This window comes from Manis javanica, chromosome 1 (assembly GCF_040802235.1).
Source record: "Manis javanica isolate MJ-LG chromosome 1, MJ_LKY, whole genome shotgun sequence".
NCBI lineage: Eukaryota > Metazoa > Chordata > Mammalia > Pholidota > Manidae > Manis > Manis javanica.
The window spans coordinates 236,303,900-236,331,345 of NC_133156.1; the positions used below are offsets into that span (position 1 = coordinate 236,303,900).

The 27,446-nt window shown below is 40.2% G+C and overlaps 1 protein-coding gene across 9 annotated transcripts in view; it reads left to right on the forward strand.

The window, feature by feature from the left end:
- Window positions 1-27,446, forward strand: part of MBOAT2 (membrane bound glycerophospholipid O-acyltransferase 2) — a 167,300-nt gene that overhangs the window by 70,485 nt on the left and 69,369 nt on the right. For 3 of the 9 annotated variants that reach the window (XM_073216926.1, XM_037026530.2, XM_037026529.2), the window contains exons 2-3: window positions 16,496-16,641; window positions 24,162-24,239. In XM_073216926.1, the coding sequence (XP_073073027.1) occupies window positions 16,496-16,641; window positions 24,162-24,239 (224 nt within the window). Of the gene's footprint in view, window positions 1-2,469; window positions 2,608-10,652; window positions 10,901-10,931; window positions 11,077-11,589; window positions 11,613-16,495; window positions 16,642-24,161; window positions 24,240-27,446 lie in introns of those variants that run through there. The other 6 variants (XM_073216961.1, XM_037026531.2, XM_037026534.2 and 3 more) reach the window with 5 other exon arrangements.

A 27,446-nucleotide genomic window follows, 5' to 3' on the forward strand; every position in this document is an offset into this window, starting at 1 on the left:
CAGGGACTAGATCTTCCCCTCCTCTGTGTGGCTGGTGCCTACCTCTGCAGGCAGTTGTCAGATGTTAGTGTTGCATATTTCTGTTTTTAGAAAAATGATACTAAATTAATGTTTTAGTTTCTAAATCATTTGGAAGTCTACCAGTATTTTTTTAAAACAAATCAGTTACTTAAAAGCACTTCTAAAATTTCACCGTTATGCTTAACCTCTCCATGATACTTGCCTACAAGTTCTCCTTCCAGTTTGTTTCGTGTGGATAGTCAGACTGAACGTGAAAGGAACCACTTGTGGGCTGGGTGGTGCTGTCAAGGGATGCTGATGCTGGCGCTCTGCCTCCGGACAGCCTGTTGATGCTGCCTGCCTGCCTTATGCTCAAGGCCGCCCTCAGCCACCTCTACGGAGGTGTCGTGGATGACTGAGCAGATGCTCCCATTTTTCCTTCCTCCTCCTTATAGCAAGCCCTATGTTCTGTTCCTGAGAACAGGAAAAACTCCACTCTTCCTTGATTTCTTTATCAATAGGTGAAAAAGAAACAAAAAGTTGTCTTATTACTTAAGGAAATATATTGTAAAGAAAGCGAAGATAGACATTTAGTTCAAATCAAGGGTCATGCCCTGCTCAGAGCCCTCTTGGGAATTCTCTTCTCACTTAGGATCCCAAGTACTGCCATGATTTGGCACTACCGACTGCTCGACCTTCATTTCCTTCGTTTTTTTCTCCTTTCTGTCTGATCTACACTGGCCTTCTCACAGTTCTTTGAATATTTTAAATAAGTTCCAACCGCAGGGCCTTTGCATTTGTTCTTCCTGCTCCCCAGATATGTGTAGGTGGCTCCTGCACTTAATGTGGCTTCCTGCTCCAGGCCTTCTAAAGGGAGCTGTCTCTGATCACCTCATCTCAAAATAGAACCCTCTGTCGTGTTGCTCTTTTAGTCTCTTATTTTTTAAAATATTGACATGACATTATTTTATACATTTTGACACTGTATGTTCATTTGTTTATTGGCTGTTTCTCTCACTAAAATATAATCTCCCTGAGACAGGGACTTTGTTTTTTTTCACTAGTGCCTAGTGCCTGGAATAGTGCCTGGCACATAGCAAATGCTCAATAAATATTAGTTTATTCTATTAATGAACTGGGAACTTGATGATTATATGTGTTTTTTAGGTTTCATTTCTTAAAGCTAACTGTGTATAATTCATCAGTAGCAAATGTTAGAACAAATGGCTGGTTTAGCATTAACTTTTGTTTGCTTTTTGGAATTTCAGCTTAAGGTCAATGCCCTATCCATTTGGTAACTTATTTTTCTCTTGTTGGGAGGCATCGATTTCAAATGGCGATTGTGCTGCTTTTTAGGTTGGATACCTGGAACTAGTAACCTCTCTAAGCTGAAGAAGCCTCTCAGTTCCCACTTATGTAAAATTGAGATAATGAAGTTTTAGGGTTCTAGTAGTCAATAACCCTCTCTTGGCAACCTTAGAGATACAAGAGTCAGATAGACATGGATCAGATTGTCAGCCTTTCTGATAAAAGCTGGGTTGGAGGATGTCACTTGGCTGTGCTGACTCATGGAGTCCCAGGACTTTACTCCTGAGTTAGCACAGGCAGAGCTGGGTGCCTGCCGGTTCCCCGGAAGGAACACAGCTTCCTCCGTCGCTGCCCACACAGTGAAGCCGGCTCTGGGCTGGCAGGTCTAAAGAAAGCCAAGCCTGTGTGGTGACGTTGTTCCTCCTCGGATTGGGAGTGGGGAGGGGAAGGGCACGGGCCAATGCTACTGACTTTAAGTTGCTATAGCAGGTGGTCCATTATTAATTAGAGAATAGAGTAAGTTGATAATATTGGGGAATTTATAGTTTTCCCTTTTCCCTTCCTTCCCCCAAAGTTCTTTACTTGTTTCTAGAGCCTTTTGTATTATTCCATCCTCTCTCTCCTGGGGAGTTAATTTTAAAAGCCATATTGGCAGGAGATTATATGCAACCACCATGTGCTTTTAGAGGGAGCCGAAAACCTCACCCGTACCTGCAAGGAGACTTGTTCAAGCTCCTCGACGCCCGTCTGTCTCATCCAAGAGAGGAGTGATTTCCAGAACTTTGGTTTATCATCTCCCTGCTTTTCTTCATAGTGTTAACCACACACATGGGTATCTTTGAACAACACGTGCTGAGTTTGGCTCAGTTTTGACTTTTGACCTGTATGTAAATGATTCATACTGAATTTTCTCTTCCCAGTCTTGCTTTTTAAATCAATAGTCAGTTTGCCAGATGTATTTCCATTTTCACTCCTGCTGGGTGTGAATGTACCTCAGCATCTGTTCTCCTGTCCACGGCCCTCTGGGTACCTTCCAGTGTTTCCTTACTTAAAAACAACACTGCTCTAAATGTTTTCGTTCATGTCTCTTTGTCACACAGGCAAGGTTTATCTACCTAGGGATGGAATTAATGGTCATGGAGAATGTAAATTTAACTTTACTAAATGACGCCAAACTGCCTTCACCAATACACACTCCACCAGGAAGTGCATTAAACTCTTGTTTGGCCTCCTCTCCGGCACCCAGCACCTGTTGTTATCAGCTTCATCAATTTTGGCCAGTCTTCCGGGTATAGAAAGGTATTTGTGATTTCCATTTTCATTTCTCCTGAGCACAGTGAAGTTAGTGTGTTTTCATATAGTTTCTGGCCATTTGTATTTTCTCTTCTGTGAAATATTTATTCCTGCGTTTGCTTGTTTTCAAATCAGGGAGTTTGTCTTTTTCTTACTTATTTTTAGAGGTTCTCTATATTCTTTATCCATTATGTGTTGTAAAGTACCTTCTCTGAGTTCATAGCTGATCATTCATTTTCTTTATGGTGTCTTTTGATGAAGAAGTTCTTGTGTATATGTTTTTAAAGTAATTAAAAATTTTAAAAATTGTGATAACATATATACATATATAAAACTTCCATTTTAGCCATTTGTAACTGTATAGTTCAGTAGTGTTTAGTATATACACCGTGTTGTACAGCAGATCCCCAGAACTTTTCATATTGCAAAATGGGAGCTGTATACCTATTAAACAAACAACTCTCTATTTCCCTGTCCCCCAGCCCCTGGCAACCACTATTCTGCTTTCTGTGTCTATGAATCTGGCTATTCTAGAGGCCTCATCCAGGTGGGGCTCCCCCAGTGGGTCTCAACCTGCTCCACTTCTGTCCAGCAGGCCAGGGAGGCTGGCAGACCATACCATGGCAGATAAAGGATCAGAAGTCTGTATAATGTTTGTTGTTCTTTCTCTTTTCTAAAGTTGGTAATCCACAAATGTAGATAGAGGTTATTCTTATTTTCACATTAAGACTGTACAGCATACAGAGGCTATAAATGCCAAAGGTTGCTTAGTTAGAGCTGGAGCAAGGGTTTGTTTTTATAGTTTACTAGGTAGGAACGTGCCGCTTACTTTTGATCCACAGTTGTCAGCCTGCTGTGATGTGCTAGGGGACATTCACGTAAGACACACTGCCATTTCTGTACACTGTGTTACGTGTAGTTCCCAGGAAACCAGTTGCCTCTCTGCTGCTTTTTTCTTAGAATTATGAGGGGCAAGAGTAATATTTTAGGATAACCTTTATTAAACTTAATTGTTCACAGACTCTACTATTTCAGCTTTAATTAGTGAAAAATTCCTTGTGACATGCCTCAAAATTGAGCTACTCTGTTATGATTCAAAAATGCTGACTTTCTTTATCAGCTGTGTGTAGCTACTTAACATTCACCTTGGGGTTGGTGTAAATATTTGATAATCTGAGATGTATGGCTGGGCTTCCAGCTGTGGCTTCCTCCGTAGCCCGAGAGCTCAGCCTGCCTACTCTTGTTAAGAGTTTGGTAGTGGGGTCATTGTATCATGACTGTGTGACGGCTCCTCAGCACACCCCACAGGAGATGATCAATGTTGGTCTCTTGTGATCAGTTGACCATGTGTCACTATACAGTTTGAAAGTCAAATGCTTGTGATTTATATCAAAGAATTAATTACTTTTTAGCCCATGCTTCATATTAAGTTGGTATCAAGCAATAGGAAGAAGAGACTACACATATATTAGGAATATTATTGTGGTCTGAATAAGATAAAACGAATGTGAGTGTGCAAGTATGTAACAGAACACATTTGTTAAGTGCTGGTCATATGCCAGGAATAGGTGCTGGGGGATACAGTAAACAAAATAGAAACCCCCATTCTCATGAAGTGTACATACTAGTGAGTATTTTAATGATTTATTACAGGATAATTAGTAGTGTGTGACATCATGAGGCACAATGATTATTTGCGATTTTTTTTTTGGTAGCAGTGTCTGAAACCTTTAAAAGTTCTAAAAGAAAAGTGGGAATGGGAAATTAAAAATGCTTACATTGGCTCAATTGGATAATGTGTACGTGCTCACTAGGGAAGGATGATGAGGCGAAGTGTCTCAGATCCCAAGCTGATCATTAAAGGTGATGCTTTTTCTATTGACATGATCTTTGTTGAAAAGTATACTGTTTTTGGTGGGAGGCAGTATAATTTCAAACTGAAATCAACATATTTTTAAGTTGATACTGTACCGACCTGAAATCTGGTGATAATGAGGCAGCCCAGGAGAACAGTGAGTATATGGCATAATTTGAAACTTTATAAAATTAATAGGACAGTTGATATTGAATTTTTTTTTAGGGTGGGTGCTTTTTATCCAGTAGCACTTAGTCTCCTCGATATCAATAATTTCAAGTTAAATTAGGGAAAGGTTATTCTTACTTGGGGTAATGCTTCTGATAGTCATAGCAGGAATGAATGAATGAATAAGTTACATTACTTATAAGTTAATAAATAAATCCATTTTATTCGCAGATATAAATAAGTAAACAAATTTATAAGATAATGTTAGTGATAAGCACTGTAAAGTCAGCAACATGAGAGAGACCGTGAACGACTGGAGATGCTGCTTTAGCGTGTCTGGTCTGCAAAGCTTTGAAGACATGAGGTTTGAGTTCAGGTGTAAGTGGAGAAGTACCGGGTTCTGTGCATTCCAGGTCTGGGGGGCAGGGCTTTGGCCTTGAGGAGGAAATGGGTTGGTGTTACAGAAGTTGAGTGTGGTTTGAAGGTCAGCAGTGAGAGAAATATAGCAGGGTTAAGGTTTTATTTTAATGATGGTGGGTGGTCTGCTAGAGTGTTTCAAGGTTGGGAATGGATGTGGCTGTGTGACTGGCTGCTGCGTGGTGACTGACCTGTGGAGGCCAGAGAGGAACCAGGGAGACCTTGGAGGTGTGGTTGTTCAGCAGGAAGTGCTGTAGCCATGAGGTCAGGGCCAGGGCCCGCAGGGCAGGTGTCACCTGAAGATGGAGCAGAAGGACTTGGTGGTGGATCCGATGTGGAAGGCGAGGGATGAGTAGTCCTCAAGGGTGATGGCTAGAATTTTTGGTTGAGTGGATGACTTTATGATAACGGTTTGTATACTGAGATGGGTGCTTTTGAGGGAGAAAGTGGAGGGGATGGATCAGAGTTCCCTTTTGACCACAGTAAAGTTTACAGACTTGTTAGATGTTGGGGTGAGGAGGTTTAGTGGGCGACTGAATAGGTGAGCCTGCAGCCTAGTGGAGAGTCAATACTACATGTATGAAGTTAGGAGTCGGGAGCACAGAGATGGACTCCACCAGAGGATGGGCCTCTTCACTTTACTTCTCTTTTGAGGACCTTGGGCTGGATGGCCTTTATTCTCCCTTCTTTCTGAAAACAGGCATTTCTTGAGTCACAAGGACTGAGGAACTTGAAGTGATTGGAATTTTCACTAAAATGCATCTAGCTTTTCATATCATGAATATGATGAATGGAGAGAAATACAGGCATTTATGTTCCACACCTGTGTTCATTGCAAAATTGCTTTCAGTTCCTTGTCCACAAAGCATGATAATGTAGCTGAAGTGAAATAGCCTCCCCAAAGTAGGTCTCACTCACACTTGTCTTAGTATTGTTTTGAGATTTATCCATGTCGTGTGTGTCATAATAGTGCATTCCTTTTCATTGCTAAGCAACATCCTGTTGTGTGGACGTAGTAGGATTATGGCCAGTCATTGTGAATTTAGACTCCTCTTACTTCCTCCTTTCAGCAAGTCTTTTGATTTGCTTCTATTATTTGTAGCCACCTAAGAGACAGATACTGGGGTGTACACGCACACGCTCCAAACCCTCTTCATAAAAGGAGAGATGGTTCCTTGTTCTTACATTCATCCCCCTTTTTCCTTTTCAAGGATGAGCTCCTTGTGAGTCATTTGTCAGTGAGTCTGACAGGTGTGTGGACATTGAGCAGACGAATCCTTCTTTTGTGTGTTGGTGTTCTGTGTGATATTTTAGGATGTGTGTATGGTGAATTTTTGAATTTATTTTTATCTGGATTGAATTTATTTCAGCAGATCACTTTTACCTCAGCTTCATAATTTAGCAGTTGTGGATACAATTAAATCTAGCACCTTTTAAGTGCATGGGCAAATACAAATAAATTCCTTCTTCGTTCACAGGAATTTTATATGGATAGTGAAGACTAGAATTAAATGAGATAGCTCTCATTAACCTGGTAGGTAGAAAGTACACACTTTTAGCCTTTGTGGGGGTTCATTAAATCACTTGCTTTCCACTTCTCTTCAGTGCACCTGGAAAAGCTTACTGTTTTTGGTTTCTATGGATGATCTCAGAATATACTTCATGACTGGTCACTTAATAAATAAACCCCTGGGAGTCTGGCAGTTTTTAATGGCCTCAAAGAGGAGAGAGCTTGGTGTCTAAGGGACTGGCCTGTCCTTGTAGAGAAGCGTTCTTTGCTGGCTAAATCCAGTGTTTATGTGGGATTGCGATGGGCAGTTGTCATATAATTCAGGACGTAGGATATAGTCCCAAGAGGCATGCCATATACATCCCTCTACGTTGTGCTCTCATGACCCCAGTCCATGCTGCCGCGCTACTTAGCGACTGTCTTCTTGTTCGTTTGTTGGTCTTCTTGCAGACCTATGCGGTCTGTGGGTGCAGGAACTGCCATGTCTATTTTGTTCATGTACCTGAGCAGTAAGTATTCACTGAATGGTGAATAGAGTGCATCTTTATGCTTATATATACATATTTTTTACGTTTGGTTATCAAGTTTCTAACTGTAGGAGTTACTATGAAGAGCTTTAAGCCCCTAAGAAGGATGGAAGATAAATACTAGTTGGTATGTTCTTAATAGTCTACTACCCTTGACTTTAAGCAAACTCTTAAGGCATGATTTTTCCCCCTACTTTTTCTTTCAGTGAATTAAAAGCACAGATGGAGCCAGGCACTCCACTCCGGGATGGGTAGAAATGCATAGAAAAAAATCTGTTCCCAAGCCTTGAGAAGCTCACAGCTTAAAGGAAAAGACTAGTAGACTAGTAAGTGACAAGTGCTATACTGAAATGATTTTAAAAGTGTTTTTGGAAGCCCCAGAGTATGAGTAAAGCTTCCGTAGTTTCTATTGAGAAGTTGGGTGGAAGCAATCCCACTGACTGAGATAGGAGGCCCAGGAGGAAGGAGGCAGTTTTGGGAGAATGCTGAGATAGAGGAGGTGCAGTAAAGGGTAGTTTGCGTGTCCAACTTGGGTTTTGTGCACACTCTTACTTTATTGGACAGTCTGTAGATTTTCATGGTGGTTTATAAGTTTCCCAAATTTTTGATTTGGATTCATTTTTTTGATTTGTAGGGAGGTTGGCAGTTCTTGGATTAAATGAGCTCTGTATCGCTAATTCTGTACTGTCAATTCTGGCATTAGTGGAGTTTATGATTGAAAGAGTTGTTTTTTCCCATGGCCATGGCCTAATCATGTTTAAAAATGCTTATTATGTCCTTGAAGACATGGCTGCCATTCCATACTCTTAGTGAGATGAAATCAGCAATACAGATGCAGAGGAGAGGGAGGAATTAATTACCATCTTCAATCTCGCTGCTCAGTGTTTTGTTTGGAAATTGGAAACCAAGCATGTATCACTTTTTAATTATTTGGGGGTAGATAATACATGTCCATAGTGTAAAATAAAAAGGTAGAAAGGGGTATACAGTGAAAAATAAATCTCCCATTACCCCTATCCTCTACCCTGATTGTTACCAGTTACTGGGGTATCCTTCCAGAGACATTACCAAGGGCATGTCTGTTACCTTGTGGCAACCCAGGGATAGTGTTCTTCCAGGATGGGCTTGTTCAGCGGCGTGGCGATGTCATCAAGGCCTGCTTCTTTGGTCTTTGTGTGTTGAGTTTAATCCAGATGTTGTAAGAAGCTGTAATTCTTTCATTTTCATTGTTGGGTGTAGTTCCCTATTGTACAAATACATTACAGTATATTTAGTCATTTTCTATTAACGGGCATCAGGTTTGCTCGAGCATTTGGCTGTTATAAACAATGCTGTTTTGAGCATTCTTGTACATGTCTCCCGGTCCCCATGTTATGCCTCTGAATAGTGGAGTGGCTCAGTCATAGGGTTTGAGTCTCTTCAGTCCTACAGGAAAGCACCAAGCTGTTTTCCAAAGTACTTGAGTCAGCCAAGTGTGAGAAATCCCTTGTCACGCCGTCCATCCTTGGTATTGTCAGACTTAAAATTTTGGCAACCTGCTATGTATCTAATGGCATCTTTATGTGGGTTTAATTTGTATTATTTACTAGAGATTGAAAAAGTAGTTCTTTGCCTTCTCTTTGGGCCCTGTCATAACTACCTAACTTAGTTAAGATATGTTGATGAAGACATAGTTCCCAAACATAGCTGTCCATAAGGTTTGCCTGGGGAATTAAAAAGAAAATACAATTTCAAGGTCCTCTTTCAGACTACAGGAATAAAAATTCTGGGGCTAATGGCAAGATCTGTCTCTGACCAGCTGTGCCAGGTGATCATTGCACAGCTGGGCTTGCACAGGTAGATTGCACATGGCCTGTGTTGCTAGAGGCTCTGTATCTGCAGGCCCTTGAGAACCCCTTTGATCCTCGGCCACGGTGTCTCCCACCTCCGCCAAGGCGGGGACTCTTGTACTGTTAGAAAAGTAACATCAGCACATATTAGAACATAAGAATGCTTAATTCTGATAGAGAGGTAATTAGCAAACTCTTGGATAGTATATGTAATACTTTTCATAACAAAATTTTAAACTTTTAAAATAAAGTATATCAGATTTTTCAGTGCTGTCTAGTAGAAATATGTGAGCCACAAATACTAACACATATGTAATTTTGAATTTTCTAATAGACACATTAAAAAAGTACAAAGAACAGGTGAAATTAATGTTCATAACATTTTATTTAATCAGCATATTAAATATTATTTCAATATGTAAACAATATGAAATTACTAATGAGGTATTTACATCCCTTTTCATACCATGTCTTCGAAGTGTAGTACATATTTGACAGCTCAATTTGGAGTAGCCACATATGGCTGGTGCTGTCATATTGGACAGCACAGCTCTGTTCAGAAAATTGCTCAGTGATAGATGTGTAACTTGATATGCATTTTGAACACCCCAGAAAATATCTCCTCATATTGCAGTAAAAGGGAGGAAATATAAAGCATAAGAAGAGAAAATACACAGTCTCTTACACATTTTTTACAAAAACTTATTATCCGCACTTGAACATCTAGTGATTAGTCTTGGCAGTGGGGAATGGAAGGAATAGGACTGGAGGGAGGGGTTTACACAGAGGGCTTCACTGTGTGTGTGGCATTGGCCATACTGGAATATTTCAAGGCTGCGTCCTTCCCGTTGCCTCCTCCTTCGACGTGACCACATCTAACAGTCTGATGTCTGGTTTTCCTGTGCGTGTGAACACGGAAGCAGAGCAGCATGTGGCAAGCAGCATGGACTCTTGTATAAGGGGGCCTGGTTTCACAAGACAAGCATGAGGGTTATGTGACACTTTCCGGAAAAGCCCATGGCCCGTGCCTGGAGCTTATCTGGTATCTCTTGAGCACCTGCAGTTAATGATGTGTGGCATATATGAATAAGATGTATGGAGACTATTCAAAGGTCTAGTACATTGTTGGCGCATTATAGGCTCATAATAAGTGCACGAAAAATACATGGTTAATGAATGAATGTATACTGAACAGTGAATAAATAGTTTTTGTTTTTCTTTTGTTCTGCAACTTACACTTTTCATTTAATATATAGCTTGGTGATCTTCCATGTCAAAGCATACAGAGCTACACGATTCTTTTAACCACATTTTTAAAATCTACTTTAATCAAAATTTTATTTTTTTCTGAGAGTTGTGTATTAGTGTCTTTGCCCATTGACTTAGGAATTATTTCTACATTTGAATACTAACCCTTTTTATGAATCTCATACATGTATTTTTTATTCCAGATTTTTACTTATAACTTTATTTTAATACTTTTTGATATGTGGAAGCTTTTAATTTTTTGCATAGCAGATTTATCATATAAAAATATTTTTAAATTAATTATATTATATTACATAAAATAAGATTCTATAATCTCTAACATTCTTATCAGGACATATAAGCTAAACTTGTCATGAAACTAAACCTAATTTTAGTTATCATACCAAGTCAGAGGAAACCAGATCATGCTGTAATAACAAACCTTCCCCTGATCCCACAGGCTTAAAATAACAAAGTCTCTAATTTCCACTTGGCAGGGGGGTCTTTGCTCATCATTTCTGGAACATTGCAGACAGACAACTCTGAAGGATCTTGTTCTGGTAATTTGAAAGAAGTGACACACATCACTTCTGCTGTTCACTCACTGGCCAAGGCTGGCACCACAGGGAGTCAGGAAAATCAGTCTTCAGGTCCTCAGAGGAGCAGAGAACCAGATGGAGGTGAATAACGCTAATGACCACCACAATGGAGATGGACTGTTAATCTGTGGAATTTGTTTTTCAAGGTAGGAGGCAGAATCTGGTTTCTCGGTTTCTTCATCTGTAAAGAGGAGATACTAAAGCTTATCACCTAGGATTGTTGTGAGAATTAAGTGGATCATTGTGAAGGGCTCTGGGCAGTTGCATCAGTTTGGATCCTCTGCAGAGCAGATGCCGGGGAGGTGTGCAGAGATCTCCCTGGGTAAGTACTTGGGGGAGCAAGTGAGGAGGGAGCTGGAGGAAGGGGAGAGCCGCCTACAAGCCTGACCCCTGTGCAGTGGACGGGCTGGGTAGGAGGAGCCTGGACTGTGGTGCCCTTCCAGGAAGGGTCTGCAAAGCTGGAGTCGCCTGTGTAGGGGAACTGGCCTGCCTTAGAGTCCCTGCTGCATCACTTACCGGGAGCAACCCAGGGGAGGTGTGGCCTGGGCAGACAGCTGGCAGGGGATTTTGAGTGCGGGACTGCTGGTCAGGCGGAGATCTGCGAGGCGTGTACTACTCACACCTGCACAGCAGGGCTTGGCACACCGGAAAATGCAGTCAGCATTAGCAACAGAGCTTAGGAAATGGGCTATGACTTCAGTTTTTCCCAAAGAAAAGTCCTTACCCTAGTTGCAGTAATTGGGTTACCTAGCCTCTTTTTCTGCTGATGGGAACTGCTGCTTTTCTGCGGATGGGAAATAAACCCTTTATTGAACATGCTGCTGGACATTGTTCATACCTGTTTTGAACAGTGCTATGGTGAGCCCTCTTGTATGCTACCCCTGTTTGTGCCACTTTACTGGGGGTGAAGGTTGAATTTCTTGGTAAAGGATACATTTTAAGGTTTGATGGCCATTATCAAATTCCCTTTTCAGAGATATGCTGAGTTACAGTGCGCCAACTGTAGAGTGCTGGCGTCCTGACGCTTAGTGCCTCCCTGACTGTTAAGTTTGCACTTCTTATGCTTGAGAGAGATTTTTCTGATCTTTATTGTTTATTTATAAATGTTCATGCCTTTTTCTACTGGTTAGTTCATAGTTTTCTCGTGGACATGTAAAAGTTCTTTTATATTAAGAAAATTACTTTTTTTTCTGTAATATTTCAGAAAATATTTTCCTCTACTTTCTCTTTTGACTTTTTTTTTCCATTTTGCCATACATAAAAAGTCTTCTTATGGAAAAATCTACTGGTATTGTCTTCTGTAACATGTGTATCTTCTCTTTGAGAAAGTCTTTTTAATCTATGTAAATGCTTTTTTCTCTCATTTTAATGAGATGTAAATGACATACAAGATGGTATTAGTCTAAGTTGTACAACACAATGATTTGGTATTTGGATATACTGTGAAAATGATTACAGAAAGCTAGTTGACATCTGTCACCCCACATAGTTACAGATCGCCGTGAGTAACAGAGGAGGAGGTGAGCTGATGACTTGTCTGCCACTCCCTTGGACCCCTGCCTCCTTGAAAGCTTTTACAAATTTATTTTGGGGTATTATTAAAAACTTCTTTGTCCTTAAAATAAGTTAATCTTGTTGCTGTTACTATGGAGCGCCATCCATGTTTGAGCAATCGGCTTTCAACCTTAGTGCCTAGACACTGACTTAATTGTATGGTTGAGCCACTTGGTGTTGAAGACAGTACTTCTCTCACCACCTCCTGTACAACATGCTCCTTAAAGGGCATCTTCTGGTTTGTCTACAACTATTGCTTTTATAAGTACTTCTGTGTGCAAGTTTTCAAAAAAGGCCTTTCATATAAAGTGAGGTGTGCTATAAGTAAGTCTTTAATTAGCTAAGATTTTTTCATCCTTGCTTCTTTCTCGCCCCCTGCTTGCTGCCTGCTCTCCCAGACCCCACTCCCAAGTTACCCAGGGCAATTTCTTTGAAGGCCTGGCAGGTCATTTGTATAGGCATATTTTCAACAAAATAGTTTTGAAAAGAGAAAATAAATATTTTTAGTCTAAATTTCTTCCCTCTTGGAAGAAAGCTTGTATACACTTGACCTGTAATAAGCCAAACCAAATGTACAGGAACTCCACATAGGATCTTTGTTATGCATTTATCCGCTGTGCGGAGTAGCCATTGCTGCTGTTTTGTTAACTAGGATGGCAGTATTTTGCTATCAGGTAGTATGTTTTCTAAAGTTTTGCCAGTAGCAATCAAGGCTGACTTTCAGACATTTCTCTGAAACTAGAGAGGCAGCCATTGAACAGCCTGCATTCGGTCAGTCTTGGATTTGAGCCTGAATCTTACCTGTTGCTATCAGTGACCTGGAGATGGTTGAGTAAGATGGGGATGAAATGGCACCTTGCTCTAAGGATTAGGTGAGGCAATCTGTGAAGTTACCCACACTCCATGGCTGTGTTAGTTTTCCTTACATCTTTACCTCTCCAGTGTTCCTTGGCCTCCCCAACAATACCCCACCATGAAAGGATGACTAAGGATATGGTTTCAGTTTGGGAAAGTTTAAGGCCTTTCAAGCAGTTATCTGAATGTCTGGGAGTGTGTGCATTCTGGAAGCAGGTAATCTGAATTCCACACCTGGATGTCCTACAGCTTTTTCTCTTGACATGCGGTGTGTTACCCAGTCCTCCTAGTGTTTCTGCCATTGTCTGACTGTGCCAGTCCTTACCCTTCATAGCCCGGGTTGTAAGGCCCAAATACACAGTGTACCTTTGAGGTGTTTCTCCAGATCACGGGATGGGAGTGTTCCTCTGGGCTCTCCCGAGATGGTGCCTTAGCATTTACGTGGTTCAAGTTCTGCCTGTGACTCACTTCTCTGGTTCTGTGGGAGCAGGACCATATATCATGCATCTTTATGTCCACTTACCGGGGCCATTAGTGGACATTGGATGAGTCATTCTTAAGCCGTGTTATTTCAGACAGGTCACCGCAACAACGAGACTTCGTTTCTCATCCGTACAATGTCGCTTTCTGTTCTAGACATTCTACTTCAGTTGTTCTCACCACAGCCACCGATTAAGTAGCGATTGCCAGATTAGGTGGCTTGGTTTGGACCTCATGCCTTGTGGACGTCTGACAATGACCATGGCCTCTTGTGCCTCCCTCCCTTCCCACACACAGCCTTCCTATCCTGCCGACTCCTGTTATTGGCCCCGTGTGTAAGGGTGGCACGGTCTGTAGGATTCTGCCCTGGGCCTCTTTGTCTTCATAGCTGTCCCTCAGCTTTGCACCCCTCCCGGGTCCCGTCTGCCTGCGAGCTCCAGGCCTGTCGTGCAGCCCTCCTCAGAGTTCTGGGTTTCTGGGCCTCCCTGAGGAAGGCGCCTCTCCTCCTCATGCTTCTCCCACACCCTGGTCTGGCTGGATCCTGTAGACCAGCAGCACCTTGCGGCCTTTCCGTTCCCACATGCCCGGTCTAGCGAAGGGCCTGTGGGTCCGGGGCCTGCATGCCTTCGAGCTGCTTCTCTCCGTCGCCCTGCAGCCCCAGGCCCTCCTTGTGCAGAGAGGCTGAGCACCTCTCCACCTGCTGTAAACACTCATTGCTCTGTTCCCTTCTTTGCAGAAGACAATGGACCGCAGCATTTTCTTTCAAAAATCTTCCATGGTGTTTCAGTACTTATGGGCTCACCTATGAAGGCCCCAGCAGGACACACAAAGCCTCTCACTTTCTGAACACGCCTGGCTCCTAACCTGCCCTCCCAGGCCTTGCCCACACTGCACCCCTGGGCGTCTTTGGGCCCAGTGTTTCCTTTACCTCAGGCTGTTTTTTTTTTTTTTTTTTTTTTTTTTGCTTAGAATGACCTTTCCCTAATTTTCCAACACAGTTGTTCTCACATCTTGGGGATTATCAGGACCTGTGTTTTTGTTTTTCTTTTAATATTGACTTTTGGCCCACCCCCAAAGATTTGGACTCATTGTCTGGAGTGAGACCTGCTCTCACAAATTTACCTGTAAGATGACAATGTTGAAGTGGGTATTTACAAAGATATAAAATTCCATATGTCATTAGCCCTAGAATGCTGACCTAATAATTATCGCACTTTGTTTTACATGAGACAAAAACAAAATGAGAGAGAGAGAAACTGCTTGGACGGTTGTGGAAATCAGCTATGATTGGGAACTCTTATCTTTCCTACTTTGTACATTCACCCCTTCGTGCTCTTTCCTTTGGGGTTTTCTTACAGCACTTCCTGTAATAACTTTAAAAGACACTTTAATAGTTGAGTTGAAGTTCTTTGTGTCTGCTTTTTTCATTAAATTGTAAAGTCATCTGAGGATGGTTCTAGGACTTGTATGTTTTTCAATTTCCTATGCTTTGCCCATGATTGATGCCCATGGCTGATACCTTTTTGTTGAATTAAGAGATATTGGAGAGAAAATTTCTAAGTAGTAAGTTTTGTAGATGTAACTAATATCAAACAGTATTCATTTCTTGGATGTATTCACTTTGTGCTTATTAAAAATAGATTGTTAGAATTCTTTAGGAGGGAAAGTGTACAGAACCTGCTGGAATGACATTTTGCTTCTATTTAGTCTGTTTCAAGAACAATGGTCTCTTAGACAATGTACAACAATGTGCAGCTGTTTTTCTTCTTGTAATGCAAGAAAAAGCACATAGTTGTCTGTGTCTTTAGGCGGAGATAGCTGTGGATCTGGGGCAGCATCTACATGTAAATAGTGTGACTTGTTTTTCATCATTGAGGTGTCTGAGACAGTCATCTTGTTGTGTGTGTGTTTTTTACCAGTTCCTAGTGTCAAGTGGATTTTTTCTTTTATTTATAGATGTAAGACATACTTTTCCTTAACATTCTGTGAGAATATACTGCATAAAAGAAAAATAGAGATTTTTCTGAAGTCTTTAAACTCTGTTACGAAATTCTTCCTCTTAGCCTTTTACTTTCTCAGCTTTGCCTCCGCAAAAGAAATGTTAAGGGAGAGAGAAGAGCGGCAGCACCATTCCAGCGTCTTTTCATTCCTTTGCGCCAAGGGCGATGTAGTCCTAGTGAGTCACGGAGAAATCTGGAAGTTGGCATTGGTGGGCTTGAGAATGTTCTCCCTGGTGGTTTTCTGAAGGGTCCTCTCTCTGTTGTCACTTGCCCACTTGCCTCCTGAACCAGTCCTTGAAATCCCAGAACTGAGACATTGGGCTCCCACTGTTTCACAAGTGGGTTTTAGACCAGCTGATGCCCCTTGACAACCCCCGCGCCCTGCCCCCCTGGGGTGGCTGGAGAACTCCAAACAGAAGGGTGCACTCCACAAGTCCCTTGAGGATCTTGGCCAGATCTTGACCCAGGGGAATTTTGAAGAAACTCAGAGCTCCTTTTTTCTACCAGTTACAGGGTCACCTAAGTGATGAAAACATGTTTCTCTTTTCCTTAGCCACAGGGCACCTTGCTTTCCACTTTATGTCTGCAGCCCATGTTCCCCAGGTTCTTCCAGCCGCCCCCTGTGCTGGGCACCACCCGACCCAAAGCACAAATGCTGGGCACAGGCCCTCACTTTGAACTTGAGGCTGTCATCCCTGGGAAGGACCCTGATGCTTGTTTTTGTTTCTTTTATAAACCGGAAGGTCTTAATTTTATACAAGCTTGGTATTTTTTTCCTGAGAATTTAAGTGTGACATCAAATGAAAAATTCAAGTCTGTGTTGCTAATGTGAAATTTTAATTTTTCTTACAGGTCAACTTTGTAGTGTGCCAGCTCTTTGCCTTGATAGCAGCCATTTGGTTTCGAACTTACCTACGTTCAAGCAAAACTAGCTCTTTTATAAGACATGTTGTTGCCACCCTTTTGGGCCTTTATCTTGCACTTTTTTGCTTTGGATGGTAAGTAATTATTTTGATCATGTTTAAATGAAGACTTTGGACATCTTTGTGAATCGAGTGTGTAGAAAGATACATTATGTAGGGTTTTGTTCTTATATTTACTTAAAAGCTTTATATTTTTTATTTTCAGTAGAAAAAATAAAGAGTGGAGAATGGGCTCTGTCCCTCCAGTTTGAACTCAGAGGGCAATTTACTATTTATAATTTATGCAAAAGGCAATATGAAGAAAAAAGACATATAGGCGTTTTTTTCTGTCACCAGTAGTTCTTTTTACCTATTTTGCAAATCTCTTACGTCAAGACAAAGCATTTAACATTGTTTTTTCTTTCTGTGCAAGTGGCTTTTTAGAGTCTGGTGAAGTCCATTGATAGAGCTCTATTACCACTTTTTAGAGAGGTTTTTTGCTTGCATCAGATGGGGAAGCATTGTATATGATGGAAAGCTTTTATTTGTGACCCTTCAGATGCGCTGTGGTGTGTGTGTTCTCTAGTTAGCGCCCTTCTTAATCGTCAGGGTCACCCTGAGAGCTCTGAATGCAGAAACATACTCACCTACAGGTGACTGGCTGTGGGATAGAAGAAATCAGGAGAAGAGCACGCTTTCTTGGCGGAGCAGCAGAGACCGACTGAAAGGCTTAGTGATTTCTTCTGAATTTTGCTTTTTTAGTAGAGCTTGTGCAGCGCGCTCATTTGCTTCCTTGTTCATGTGCTCACAGATAAGGCTTTCTAGGATTGCGCTTCTGCAGACTCTTGTTTGAGATGGAAGTTCCCTGAAAGGATGGAAATGCACCCCTGGGGTCTGTGGTCTAGGATTCTGGTGAGGTTGAGGAATCTCTGGGACTCTGAGGATGCCTCCGTGCTTGTTCTAGGATGTTGTTTGATTCTTCTGAGGGTTGGAATATACTAGTATTTCTTAATCTAATTTTTGCCTCTGGCAGTTGCAAGTGTTTCCTAGAAACTCATGAAAAATCAATCAGGGATAATTTAGTCATTCTCCACCATACTGCCATGTGATCTGACAGGCACTGCCAGGTAGGGGCGTGTAGTCCTGGGATTTGGCTAGGCTCTCTTAAATGAAGTGTCTATATGGGCTTTTCTGCTTCCTTGGTAAGGCCAGATTTGCATCATCAGAATTTTCTTACGTTTCTCTGGTGAGAAACCTGATTTAAACTCATAAATCATGCCACTGGGATAGTGTACATGCGCGCATGCGCGTCTGCGCGTGTGTGTATATGTGTGTGTGTGTGTGTGTGTGTATTTTTTTAACTTTTTATTTTACTATGGGTCTTTTCAAATACGGAAGTATAGAGGATAATATAATGAACCCTCATATACCCATTAGCCAAACTAAATAGTTTTTAAAATTCTACCCTTCTTATTTTATCCTTTCCCTGCTTTATTTTTCTGGATTATTTTGAAGTGTGTCCCAGTCCACACATTTCACTCAAGTGCTTCAGTATGTAGTGTGGATGTGGATTGCATGTTTTAAGGAGGGGTTGGGGAAGGCTTGTAGTCCAGAGTGGCCAACTTCAGGGACGCCATTCACGGGGCAGTCTGTGTAAACAGAGTAGGAGATTGAATTAAGTATTCTCTCCTGAGATCGCGCAGCCTGGAGCATGCCAGAGGGGAGCATGCAGCTCTTCCCGTGGAGGTCTTTCCTGAGAAGGTGTTTTCTTGCTGTGAAAACTTCTCAGATACTTTGTAGCACGCAGAACCTGACCTTACTGTTAAGAAGTCCTAAGTATTTCAAATTATATGTGATAACCAGAATTTAAAAAAAAAGAGTTCTCTATTTTTTTCTTGAAGTAGAAACTTTTTATATGCCTTTCTTTGGGAAGAAGTATTGTTTTTGTCTATACCGGGTTTAAGATAACTCCCTGCTAACTGGAATGAGCGGGGAAGTAGAGTATTCTTTTGATTTGCATTTTAACACTGCTTTTTTAGGCTCAAAGGCAATCATACCTGTTACTGATTTTGACAACTTCCCTTTTGGAAGATATGTTAGTACTCTGTAAATACAATTGATCATTTTACCTACATCTGATCTCAGCTCTTTTTAAATTGCCATCTGCAAGTTTCTTTTAACTGAGAATTTGCTTTTACTTTTCATTATTTATTTTAATATCTTTGATAACAGTCTAGGTAGTGGAGTAGAGCTTAGACTCTACAGTCAGGCAGGCCTGGATTCTACTCTGGTTGCCCTGCTCTGGTAGCTGTGTGTGCTTGGACATATTATTCAACCCCTTTTAGTTTCACTTTCCTCATCTGTATAGTGGAGCCAATAATTATTGCAAGAACAGAAAGATGTAATAAAATGGAAAAGGGCTTAGCGCAACAGTGGCCCATGGTGGGCATCAGGGTTACTCAGGGTCAAGGCCGTTGTCATGATTGTCATTACCACATCCAGGTGGTGGTCCAGGTTGGAAAGTTTTATGTTGGTCCAATCTTTCTTAGTGTTTATCATACAGTATTAATATAGGGTATTTGTGTGTCTCCCTCAGAGACTGTCCCACCGACTCTATTCCCAGGGCCCAGCACGGTGCCTTTCAGAAGCAGACATTCAGTAAAGCTCACTTGAACTGAAGAGGTGTTTTTCAACCTTTTTTAAATTTGTGCTCTTTTTTGCTGAGAATATATATATTTTTCTAGATCCCCCCATTATCAAGTCCCCAGCACATACCCAATTACAGTCACTGTCCATCAGCATAGTAAGATGCTATAGAGTCACTACTTGTCTTTCTCTGTGCTGTACTGCCCTCCCCGTGCCCCCCAGTAGGTTATGTGTGCTAATCGCAATGTCCCTTATTCCCCTGCTCCCTCCCTTCCCACCCACCCTCCTCAGTCCCTTTCCCTTTGGTAACTGCTAGTCAATTCTTGGGTTCTGTGAGTCTGCTGCTGTTTTGTTCCTTCAGTTTTTGCTTTGTTCTTATGCTCCACAGATGAGTGAAATCATTTGGTACTTGTCTTTCTCCGCCTGGCTTATTTCACTGAGCAAAATACTCTCTAGCTCCATCCATGTTGTTGCAAATGGTAGGATTTGTTTTCTTCTTATGACTGAATAATATCCCATTGAGTATATGTACCACCTCTTCTTTATCCATTTATCTACTGATGGACACTTAAGTTGCTTTCATTTCTTGGCTATTGTAAATAGTGCTGTGATAAACATAGGGGTGCATATGTCTTTTTGAAACTTGGATCCTACTTTCTTAGGGTAAATTCCAAGGAGTGGAATTCCTGGGTCAAATGATATTTCTATTTTTAGTTTTTTGATGTACCTCCATACTGCTTTCCACAATGGTTGAACTAGTTAACATTCCCACCAGCAGTGTAGGAAGGTTTCCCTTTCTCCACATCCTCACCAGCATTTGTTATTCCTTGTCTTTTCTATGTTGGCCATCCTAACTGGTGTGAGGTGATATCTCATTGTGGTTTTAATTTGCATTTCCCCGATGATTAGTGATGTGGAGCATCTTTTCATGTGCCTGTTGGCCATCTGAATTTCTTCTTTGGAGAAGTGTCTGTTCATCTCCTCTGCCCATTTTTTAATAGGGTTATTTGCCTTTTGAGTGTTGAGGCATGTGAGTTCTTTATATATTTTGGATGTTAACCCCTTGTCAGATATTCATTTACAAATATGTGCTTCCATACTGTAGGATACCTTTTTGTTCTGCTGATGGTATCCTTTGCTGTACAGAAGCTTTTTAGCTTAATGTAGTCCCATTTGTTCATTTTTGCTTTTGTTTCCCTTGCCTGAGGAGATGCGTTCAGGAAAAAGTTGCTCATGTTTATATTCAAGAGATTTTTGCCTGTGTTTTCTTCTTAGAGCTTTATGGTTCCATGAGTTACATTCAGGTCTTTGATCCATTTCAAGTTTACTTTTGTGAATGGGGTTAGACAATAATCCAGTTTCATTCTCTTACATGTAGCTGTCCAGTTTTGCCAACACCATTTGTTGAAGAGACTGTCATTTTCCCATTGTATATCCATGGCTCCTTTATCGTTTATCAATTGACCATATATACTTGGGTTTATATCTGGGCTCTCTAGTCTGTTCTGGTCTATGGTTCTTTTCTTGTGCCAGTACCAAATTGTCTTGATTGCTGTGGCTTTGTAGTAGATCTTGAAGTCAGGAAGCATAATTTCCCTGCTTTATTTTTCCTTCTCAGGATTGCTTTGGCATCCATATGAATTTTAGAACTATTTCCTCTAGTTCATTGAAGAATGCTGTTGGTATTTTGATAGGGATTGCATTGAATCTGTAGATTGCTTTAGGCAGGATGGCCATTTTGACAATATTCATTCTTCCTATCCATGAGCACGGGATGTGTTTCCATTTATTGGTATCTTCTTTAATTTCTCTCATGAGTGTCTTGTAGCTTTCAGAGTATAGGTCTTTCACTTCCTTGGTTAGGTTTATTCCTAGGTATTTTATTCTTTTTGATGCAATTGTGAATGAAATTGTTTTCCTGATTTCTCTTTCTGCTAATTCATTGTTAGTGTATAGGAATGCAACAGATTTCTGTGTATTAATTTTGTATCCCGCAATTTTGCTGAATTCAGTTATTAGACCTAGTAGTTTTGGAGTGGATTCTTTAGGGTTTTTTATGTTTCATGTCATCTGCAAACAGTGACAGTTTGACTTCTTCCTTACCAATCTGGATGCCTTTTATTTCTTTGTGTTGTCTGATTGCCGTGGCTAGGACCTCCAGTACTATGTTGAATAGAAGTGGGGAGAGTGGGCATCCTTATCTTGTTCCCAATCTTAAAGGAAAAGCTTTCAGCTTCTCGCTGTTAAGTATGATGTTGGCTGTGGGTTTGTCATATATGGCCTTTATTATGTTGAGGTACTTGCCCTCTGTACCCATTTTGTTGAGAGTTTTTATCATGAATGGATGTTAAATTTTGTCAAATGCTTTTTCAGCATCTATGGATATGATCATGTGGTTTCTGTCCTTTTTTTTGTTGATGTGGTGGATGATGTTGATGGATTTTTGAATGTTGTACCATCCTTGCATCCCTGGAATAAATCCTTCTTGATCATAATGGATGATCTTTTTTATATATTTTTGAATTCGGTTTGCTAATATTTTGTTGAGTATTTTTGCATCTATGTTCATCAGGGATATTGGTCTGTAATCTTTTTTGTGGTGTCTTTGCCTTGGTTTTGGTATTAAAGTGATGCTGGCCTCATAGAATGAGTTTGGGAGTATTCCCTCCTCTTCTATTTTTTGGAAAACTTTAAGGAGGATGGATATTACATCTTCACTAAATGTTTGATAAAATTCAGCTGTGAAACCATCTGGTCCAGGAATTTTGTTCTTAGGGCTAAGAATATGTTTTATACTTGCTGTTAGTGTGATTTGAAATTCAAAACAAGTATAATGTGATACCTAAAAAAAAACTGAACTTTGGGATAATGGATTGCTTTGTTTTCAAAGTGCTTGGGCTGCTGGTAGGATTCGGATGCCCAGCCCCAGGGTTGCATTCTGTCCCATGCCTTGGAGGATAAGCCAATGGATGAGTTGCCCAAAATAAACAGCTTGAGTTTTAATGTGAGTTAGGATATGAGGTAGGTATATGACTTCAGGACTTAGCTTCCTTAACTCTGAAGTGGTAATGGTTAGATTATAATAGTCTTAAGGTACTGTCTACTTTGAATTTTTGCTTTACTAATAATACTTAGTAGTTGAATGCTTACTCTGTGTCATATAACCTAGTTTTATGCATTATTTCTTCATCCCGAAAAATTAGTGGCTACTGTGTATTTATTATGCTCCTTTCGCTAAGGTGGTCAAGTGGTATAGCTGCAGATGGGAAACTAGGTAGAAAATGGCCAGCACAGTAAGTGAGTAGAAAGACAATCTGATGCTTGTCACAGAGATCAACAAAACAGAGGTGAAGGCAGATTCCTTCTCTATGGATAAACTTACATTGTCACAGTGACAGGCTTGTACAAGTGGGAGTCCAGCAGAGTGTTATGTTGTACCCCAAAGACTGCCAAGCATATCCTCTGAACAGTGATGCCGGAGCAGTGGGTGTCTGTGATATAAGGTGCTTTGAGAAATAAACTCTTGGCTTCTGAAGTTGTCATATTCCTCATGTTCCAAGGAAATTTACTCATAGAGAAGGAAAAATATTTACAGAGAATCCTTCGAAATTTTTCGAAGACAAGTATCTTTAATGAGTTCTCTCAATTAGTAAGCCCTTGAAAGTATTTATCAGCCCTTGTCAGTGTCTTCGCATCAAGTCTGTTAGTGAATTGTTAGTGCTGGCAACAAATAGGAGGCAGGTAATTCATTTGAAGGGTGTTCATTCTGATCTTTTTTTTTAAGCTTCCTTCTGTTTCCATTTATACTCACATAAGTTTTTCTGCTTCCTCACAGCCCTCTGGTTATAATAATACTCCAAGCCAACATTGTTTTTGTATGTGTGTGGGTGTGTGGGTATGTTAGATGGAGGGAGAGACAGACAGACAGACAGACTGACCAACATACTCTGTATAGTGGGTAAAATAAGTTCCTTCACTGGGCCTGCCTCGGAGCCTGCTTCCTTCCTGTTTATAGTATTTCTATGGAAAAATTTGTTCAGAAATTTAAGTAGCTTTTTCAAATTGAAGGTACCTGCTATTCCATAATGATTAGGTTAAAAAGTAGTTTTAATCATAGGTTAAGATCCTTACTAATGTTTTAAATTGTGTATAACGATTTGAAATTATTTTCACAGATTATTCATGCCATCAAAGGAGAAAGAAAATTGAAAGTTTGTGTGTGTGGATGTGTATACATAATCTTAGGGATAGTTTAATTGATATTCAAACCAGAAGTCCTAATCACATTTTGCCTGGATTTTGTAAAATAAGTAGATAAATTAGTTCTGTCATTTAATGATAGATTTCTGCATTGGAACATTAGAAAATACTGTGTCATCTCAGCCAGAATGTTTTGTAGATCAATTACTGCAAATGAGAGATTGACTGGGAAACTTACTTTGCTTGAGCCATCATGTTTTCAGAGTAAATAGATTTGGGTGTATCTGCTTTTTAGTAAATTCTAATATTCAGTACTTTTGGTTGTTTTTGGTGAAAAGATAAACTGAAAAGTACAAAAGTGCTTTTGGAGAGGTCCATTTGGGTGAGCAAGTAACTGGTGCTTTGTCAGACTATTCTGAATCCAGATTTATTGCTCCCTTTCATCATTGTGCCTTGAGTTACAGAAAAAGCTGTCATCCTTGAGCCACATACCCACACTGTGCTTTCCTGTCGCCAGGAGACAGAGTGCTGGGGTGCTGAATGTGGCTTAGGGGTTTCATGCGGTGTTTCCCACTGCGTTGGGGCCTGCTGTTGGGGTTCCCTCTCCAGGGTATTGGGTATTCACCGAATTTTGAGCTTTGGAGGTTTGAGTGTTCTTTATTATCTGGGAATGCCTCGTGTTATACAGAAACACTTTTTAGCCTAAGTTGTTTCAACTTGATGTATGTCAGTGGGTATCCCTCTTCTAACAACGCTCTTACTTTTTATAGGTATGCCTTACATTTTCTTGTACAAAGTGGAATTTCCTACTGTATCATGATCATAATAGGAGTGGAGAGCATGCACAGGTAAGTGTCCACTTTATTCACATATAACTATGAATCACTGTAGTAGAATTAGGTCAAAATAGAATTTTATTATGCTAGAAGTTATTCTAAATTGTGATGATTTTTCTCAAGAACTGTCACAAATACAAAAATTAAATCATTGATATCCACCACTCTGGTTACTTGAAGCAGGATTTCTCAGCCTCAGGACTGTTGACATTTTAGGCCGGATGATTCTTTGATGTATGTGACTGTCCTGTGTTCTGTAAGGTATTTAGCAGCATCCCTGGCCCTACACACTAGATGTCAGTAGCACCTCCCCCAACTTGTGACAACCATGAATGTCTCCAGATACTTTCAGATGTCCCATGGCAGGCAAAACTGCCTTCTGTGAGGAGCCCCCTGCTTAGTCTTAGGGTGATGGCAGTGGAGAGAGGGAGTGAGGTGAAAAGGCTGAAGAGGGATTTAGAAGTTAACTAGGAAGGACTTGGTGATTGATGGGAAGTGCAGGTAGGAAGAAAGGTAAAAGGTGTCACAGATGACTGGTCCCTGGCTTGATCAATAGGGAATATGGACATACTCTTTTCTGAGGTGCGGACTGTGTTTAGGGAATAAGCAGTTCTAGCTGGTATATATTCGGTGCCTGTAACAGTGCTTCGTAGGAAGTAAACACTCAGTGAATATTGGCTGAATTAGTTTATGCCAACTCTAAGGTATCTGTGAGACACACACTAGGAGCTGGTAGCTGGGTGTAGAGGTGTGGGCCAGAGATTTAAATATGGGAGCATACGTGTGTAAAACATATATGGTTGACCCCTCCAGGGGCAGGCCCTGCTGGGGCTGTTCCATAATACCTGTGGTGGCATATGCACCGTGTTTTTGAATTCTGAAGTACATGTGGCTCGAAGAGTTTTGCATGAGGAAACATAGAGCCATAGCTGATTGATCAGCTTTTTTCTAAATCTCACTCTACTCTGCATCATTGGCGTTTAAATTGCTGGTCAGCCCGTTTTGATGTGCTTCCACTTGGTTTCCACTGACATCACCTGCCTTGGCTTTCTCTGCCTTCTGGAAACCAACCCTTACAAGTTGTTGGTGTTTGATTTTAATTTTTATAAGGGGAGGAAAGTATTTTGATGGTGTTTCAGGTGAAGCAGTGTTTGTACCACTATGGTCTTATTTTTAAAATCTCATACAAATGAGAGGTTCAAAGTGAGATCTGATTTTTAAAAAGAGTTGTATGTTTTTAATCTGCATAATAGAAGGAAAACCTGATTAGATTAGGACTTCTCTATTAATACATAAGCTACTTTGTATCATGCTTTTAAACTGGAAGGTTAGCAAATTTATATATCTAGTCAAAGGAAATTGTTTTTTTTCCTGAGGGACAACGGCTGTCTGTAAGGTTTACTTTTGCACCTCAGCCATTAGCCACATGTGCCTTTGTGCATTTAAATTAATTAAAATTTAAAATTCAGTTGTACTAGCCACAGTGTAGCACATTCTATTGGGTACTGCAGCTTTAGAGACCTACAGCTGATAAAATTAGTTATGTCACTCTCACACAGTAAGTATTTAAGAAAAAAGTGCCACTTGCCTATATACATATGCTGCTGACAGAATAGGATTTCAGTGTTGGCATTTGACACTATTGATGAGCATATTAGAGTGAGTAAATTTTGCCATATTGGTTGCTAGGGCTGGCAATAAAGAGGAGATAGGGAATTAATTTGAAAAATCTGTATTTTAATTTATTTTAGCTCCTTTTAATTTTAGTTTATAACCATATATGTTTTCCTGTTTACTTTTTTTTCTTGTAGTCCATTTATGCTTTCTCTTAAAACTTAGGCCCTTAGGTTAATTTAAAATGTTTGATGGGTTAGAGCTTAAGAATTTCACTTAACTATCCTACCTAGATGGGCCCTGCATCATGCCTACATGCTGTCCAAAGTTACTGGTTGCATAGAGTGCAGTTCTCTTTATTACCTTCAGTCTGTAAAGCTATGGCATATGTAACATATTTCTTTGAACAGCCAAAAAGTATTTAAAATGAAGGATTTAGACTTCCTTTAGTACTTAACAATTTAAAAACTCTTGAATCTGTTTTATGTACTTTTTAAGATGTTCTCAGTGTAGTTGTTTCACTTTCTGTAACAAATGCATGAGTAAGTTAAAACATTTTAATACAATGTAAGCTTTTTTGTGGTTTCCTTTAACATATATATGTGATTTTATTCTGATCCATATACAGGTAATTTACCTTTAAAACTTAATCCATTTTAAAATTCAGTGCTTTTTCTAGTCATATAAGCTTTGAAATTTTTGAGGAAGAAAATTGAAAACCTTAGGTGATACAGAAAAAAAGGGCATGGAGGGATAGAATGTCCTGTATTTTAGGATACTAATTATCCTTAATTAACATAGGGAGCATTTAACTTATACCAGATTTGCCCAGCATCGCAAGAGCAGGGTTTGACAGACTATCTGTACAGGACTAGATAGCAAATATTCTAGACTTTGCAACACATGCAGCTTCTGTCATAGCCAGTATCTCTGTTGTGATTCAGAAATGGCCATTGATATTATGTGGGCAAAATAAGCATGCCTGTGCTTCTGTCAGACTTTATTTACAAAAACAGGTGGTAGACTGTATTTGGCCTAAGCACACTCCTGCCAAGGGATTTTAGGAGGAGGCGGCAGACAGACGTTCTTCTTACTAGCACAAAATAGGAAATAAGTTTAAGTTTACTAATTGGTAATTTAAACCTTTTTACAGCATAAATAGTGGAATATATGACCGTGTTTATTAGTGATTTACTATGGGTTATTGTTCTAAAGCAGGTAGTTTCTAAAAAGTGGGTTGAAATGTTTGTCTTCTTGTCAGTATAGCTTTTGTATGAAAGGGAAGTACAGTCATTCAGGGCCTGATGTTTAACACTTAATGTTGTAATGAAAAATATTTTATTCAAAAAGTTATAAAGGGAATAGTAAAATTACAGCACATAAGAGCCGTATCAGTTTTTTTCTACATATTAGTAATGAACAGTCCAAAAATGTAAATGTAAATTTAAAAATTCATTTCACAGTAGCATCAAAAAAAATTCTTAGGAATAAATTATCAAAAGAAGTAGAAGATACTACACTGAAAATAATTTATCATTGCTGATAGAAATTAAAGAAGGCCTAAATAAATGGGGCAATATGTTATGTTCATGAATTGGAACACTC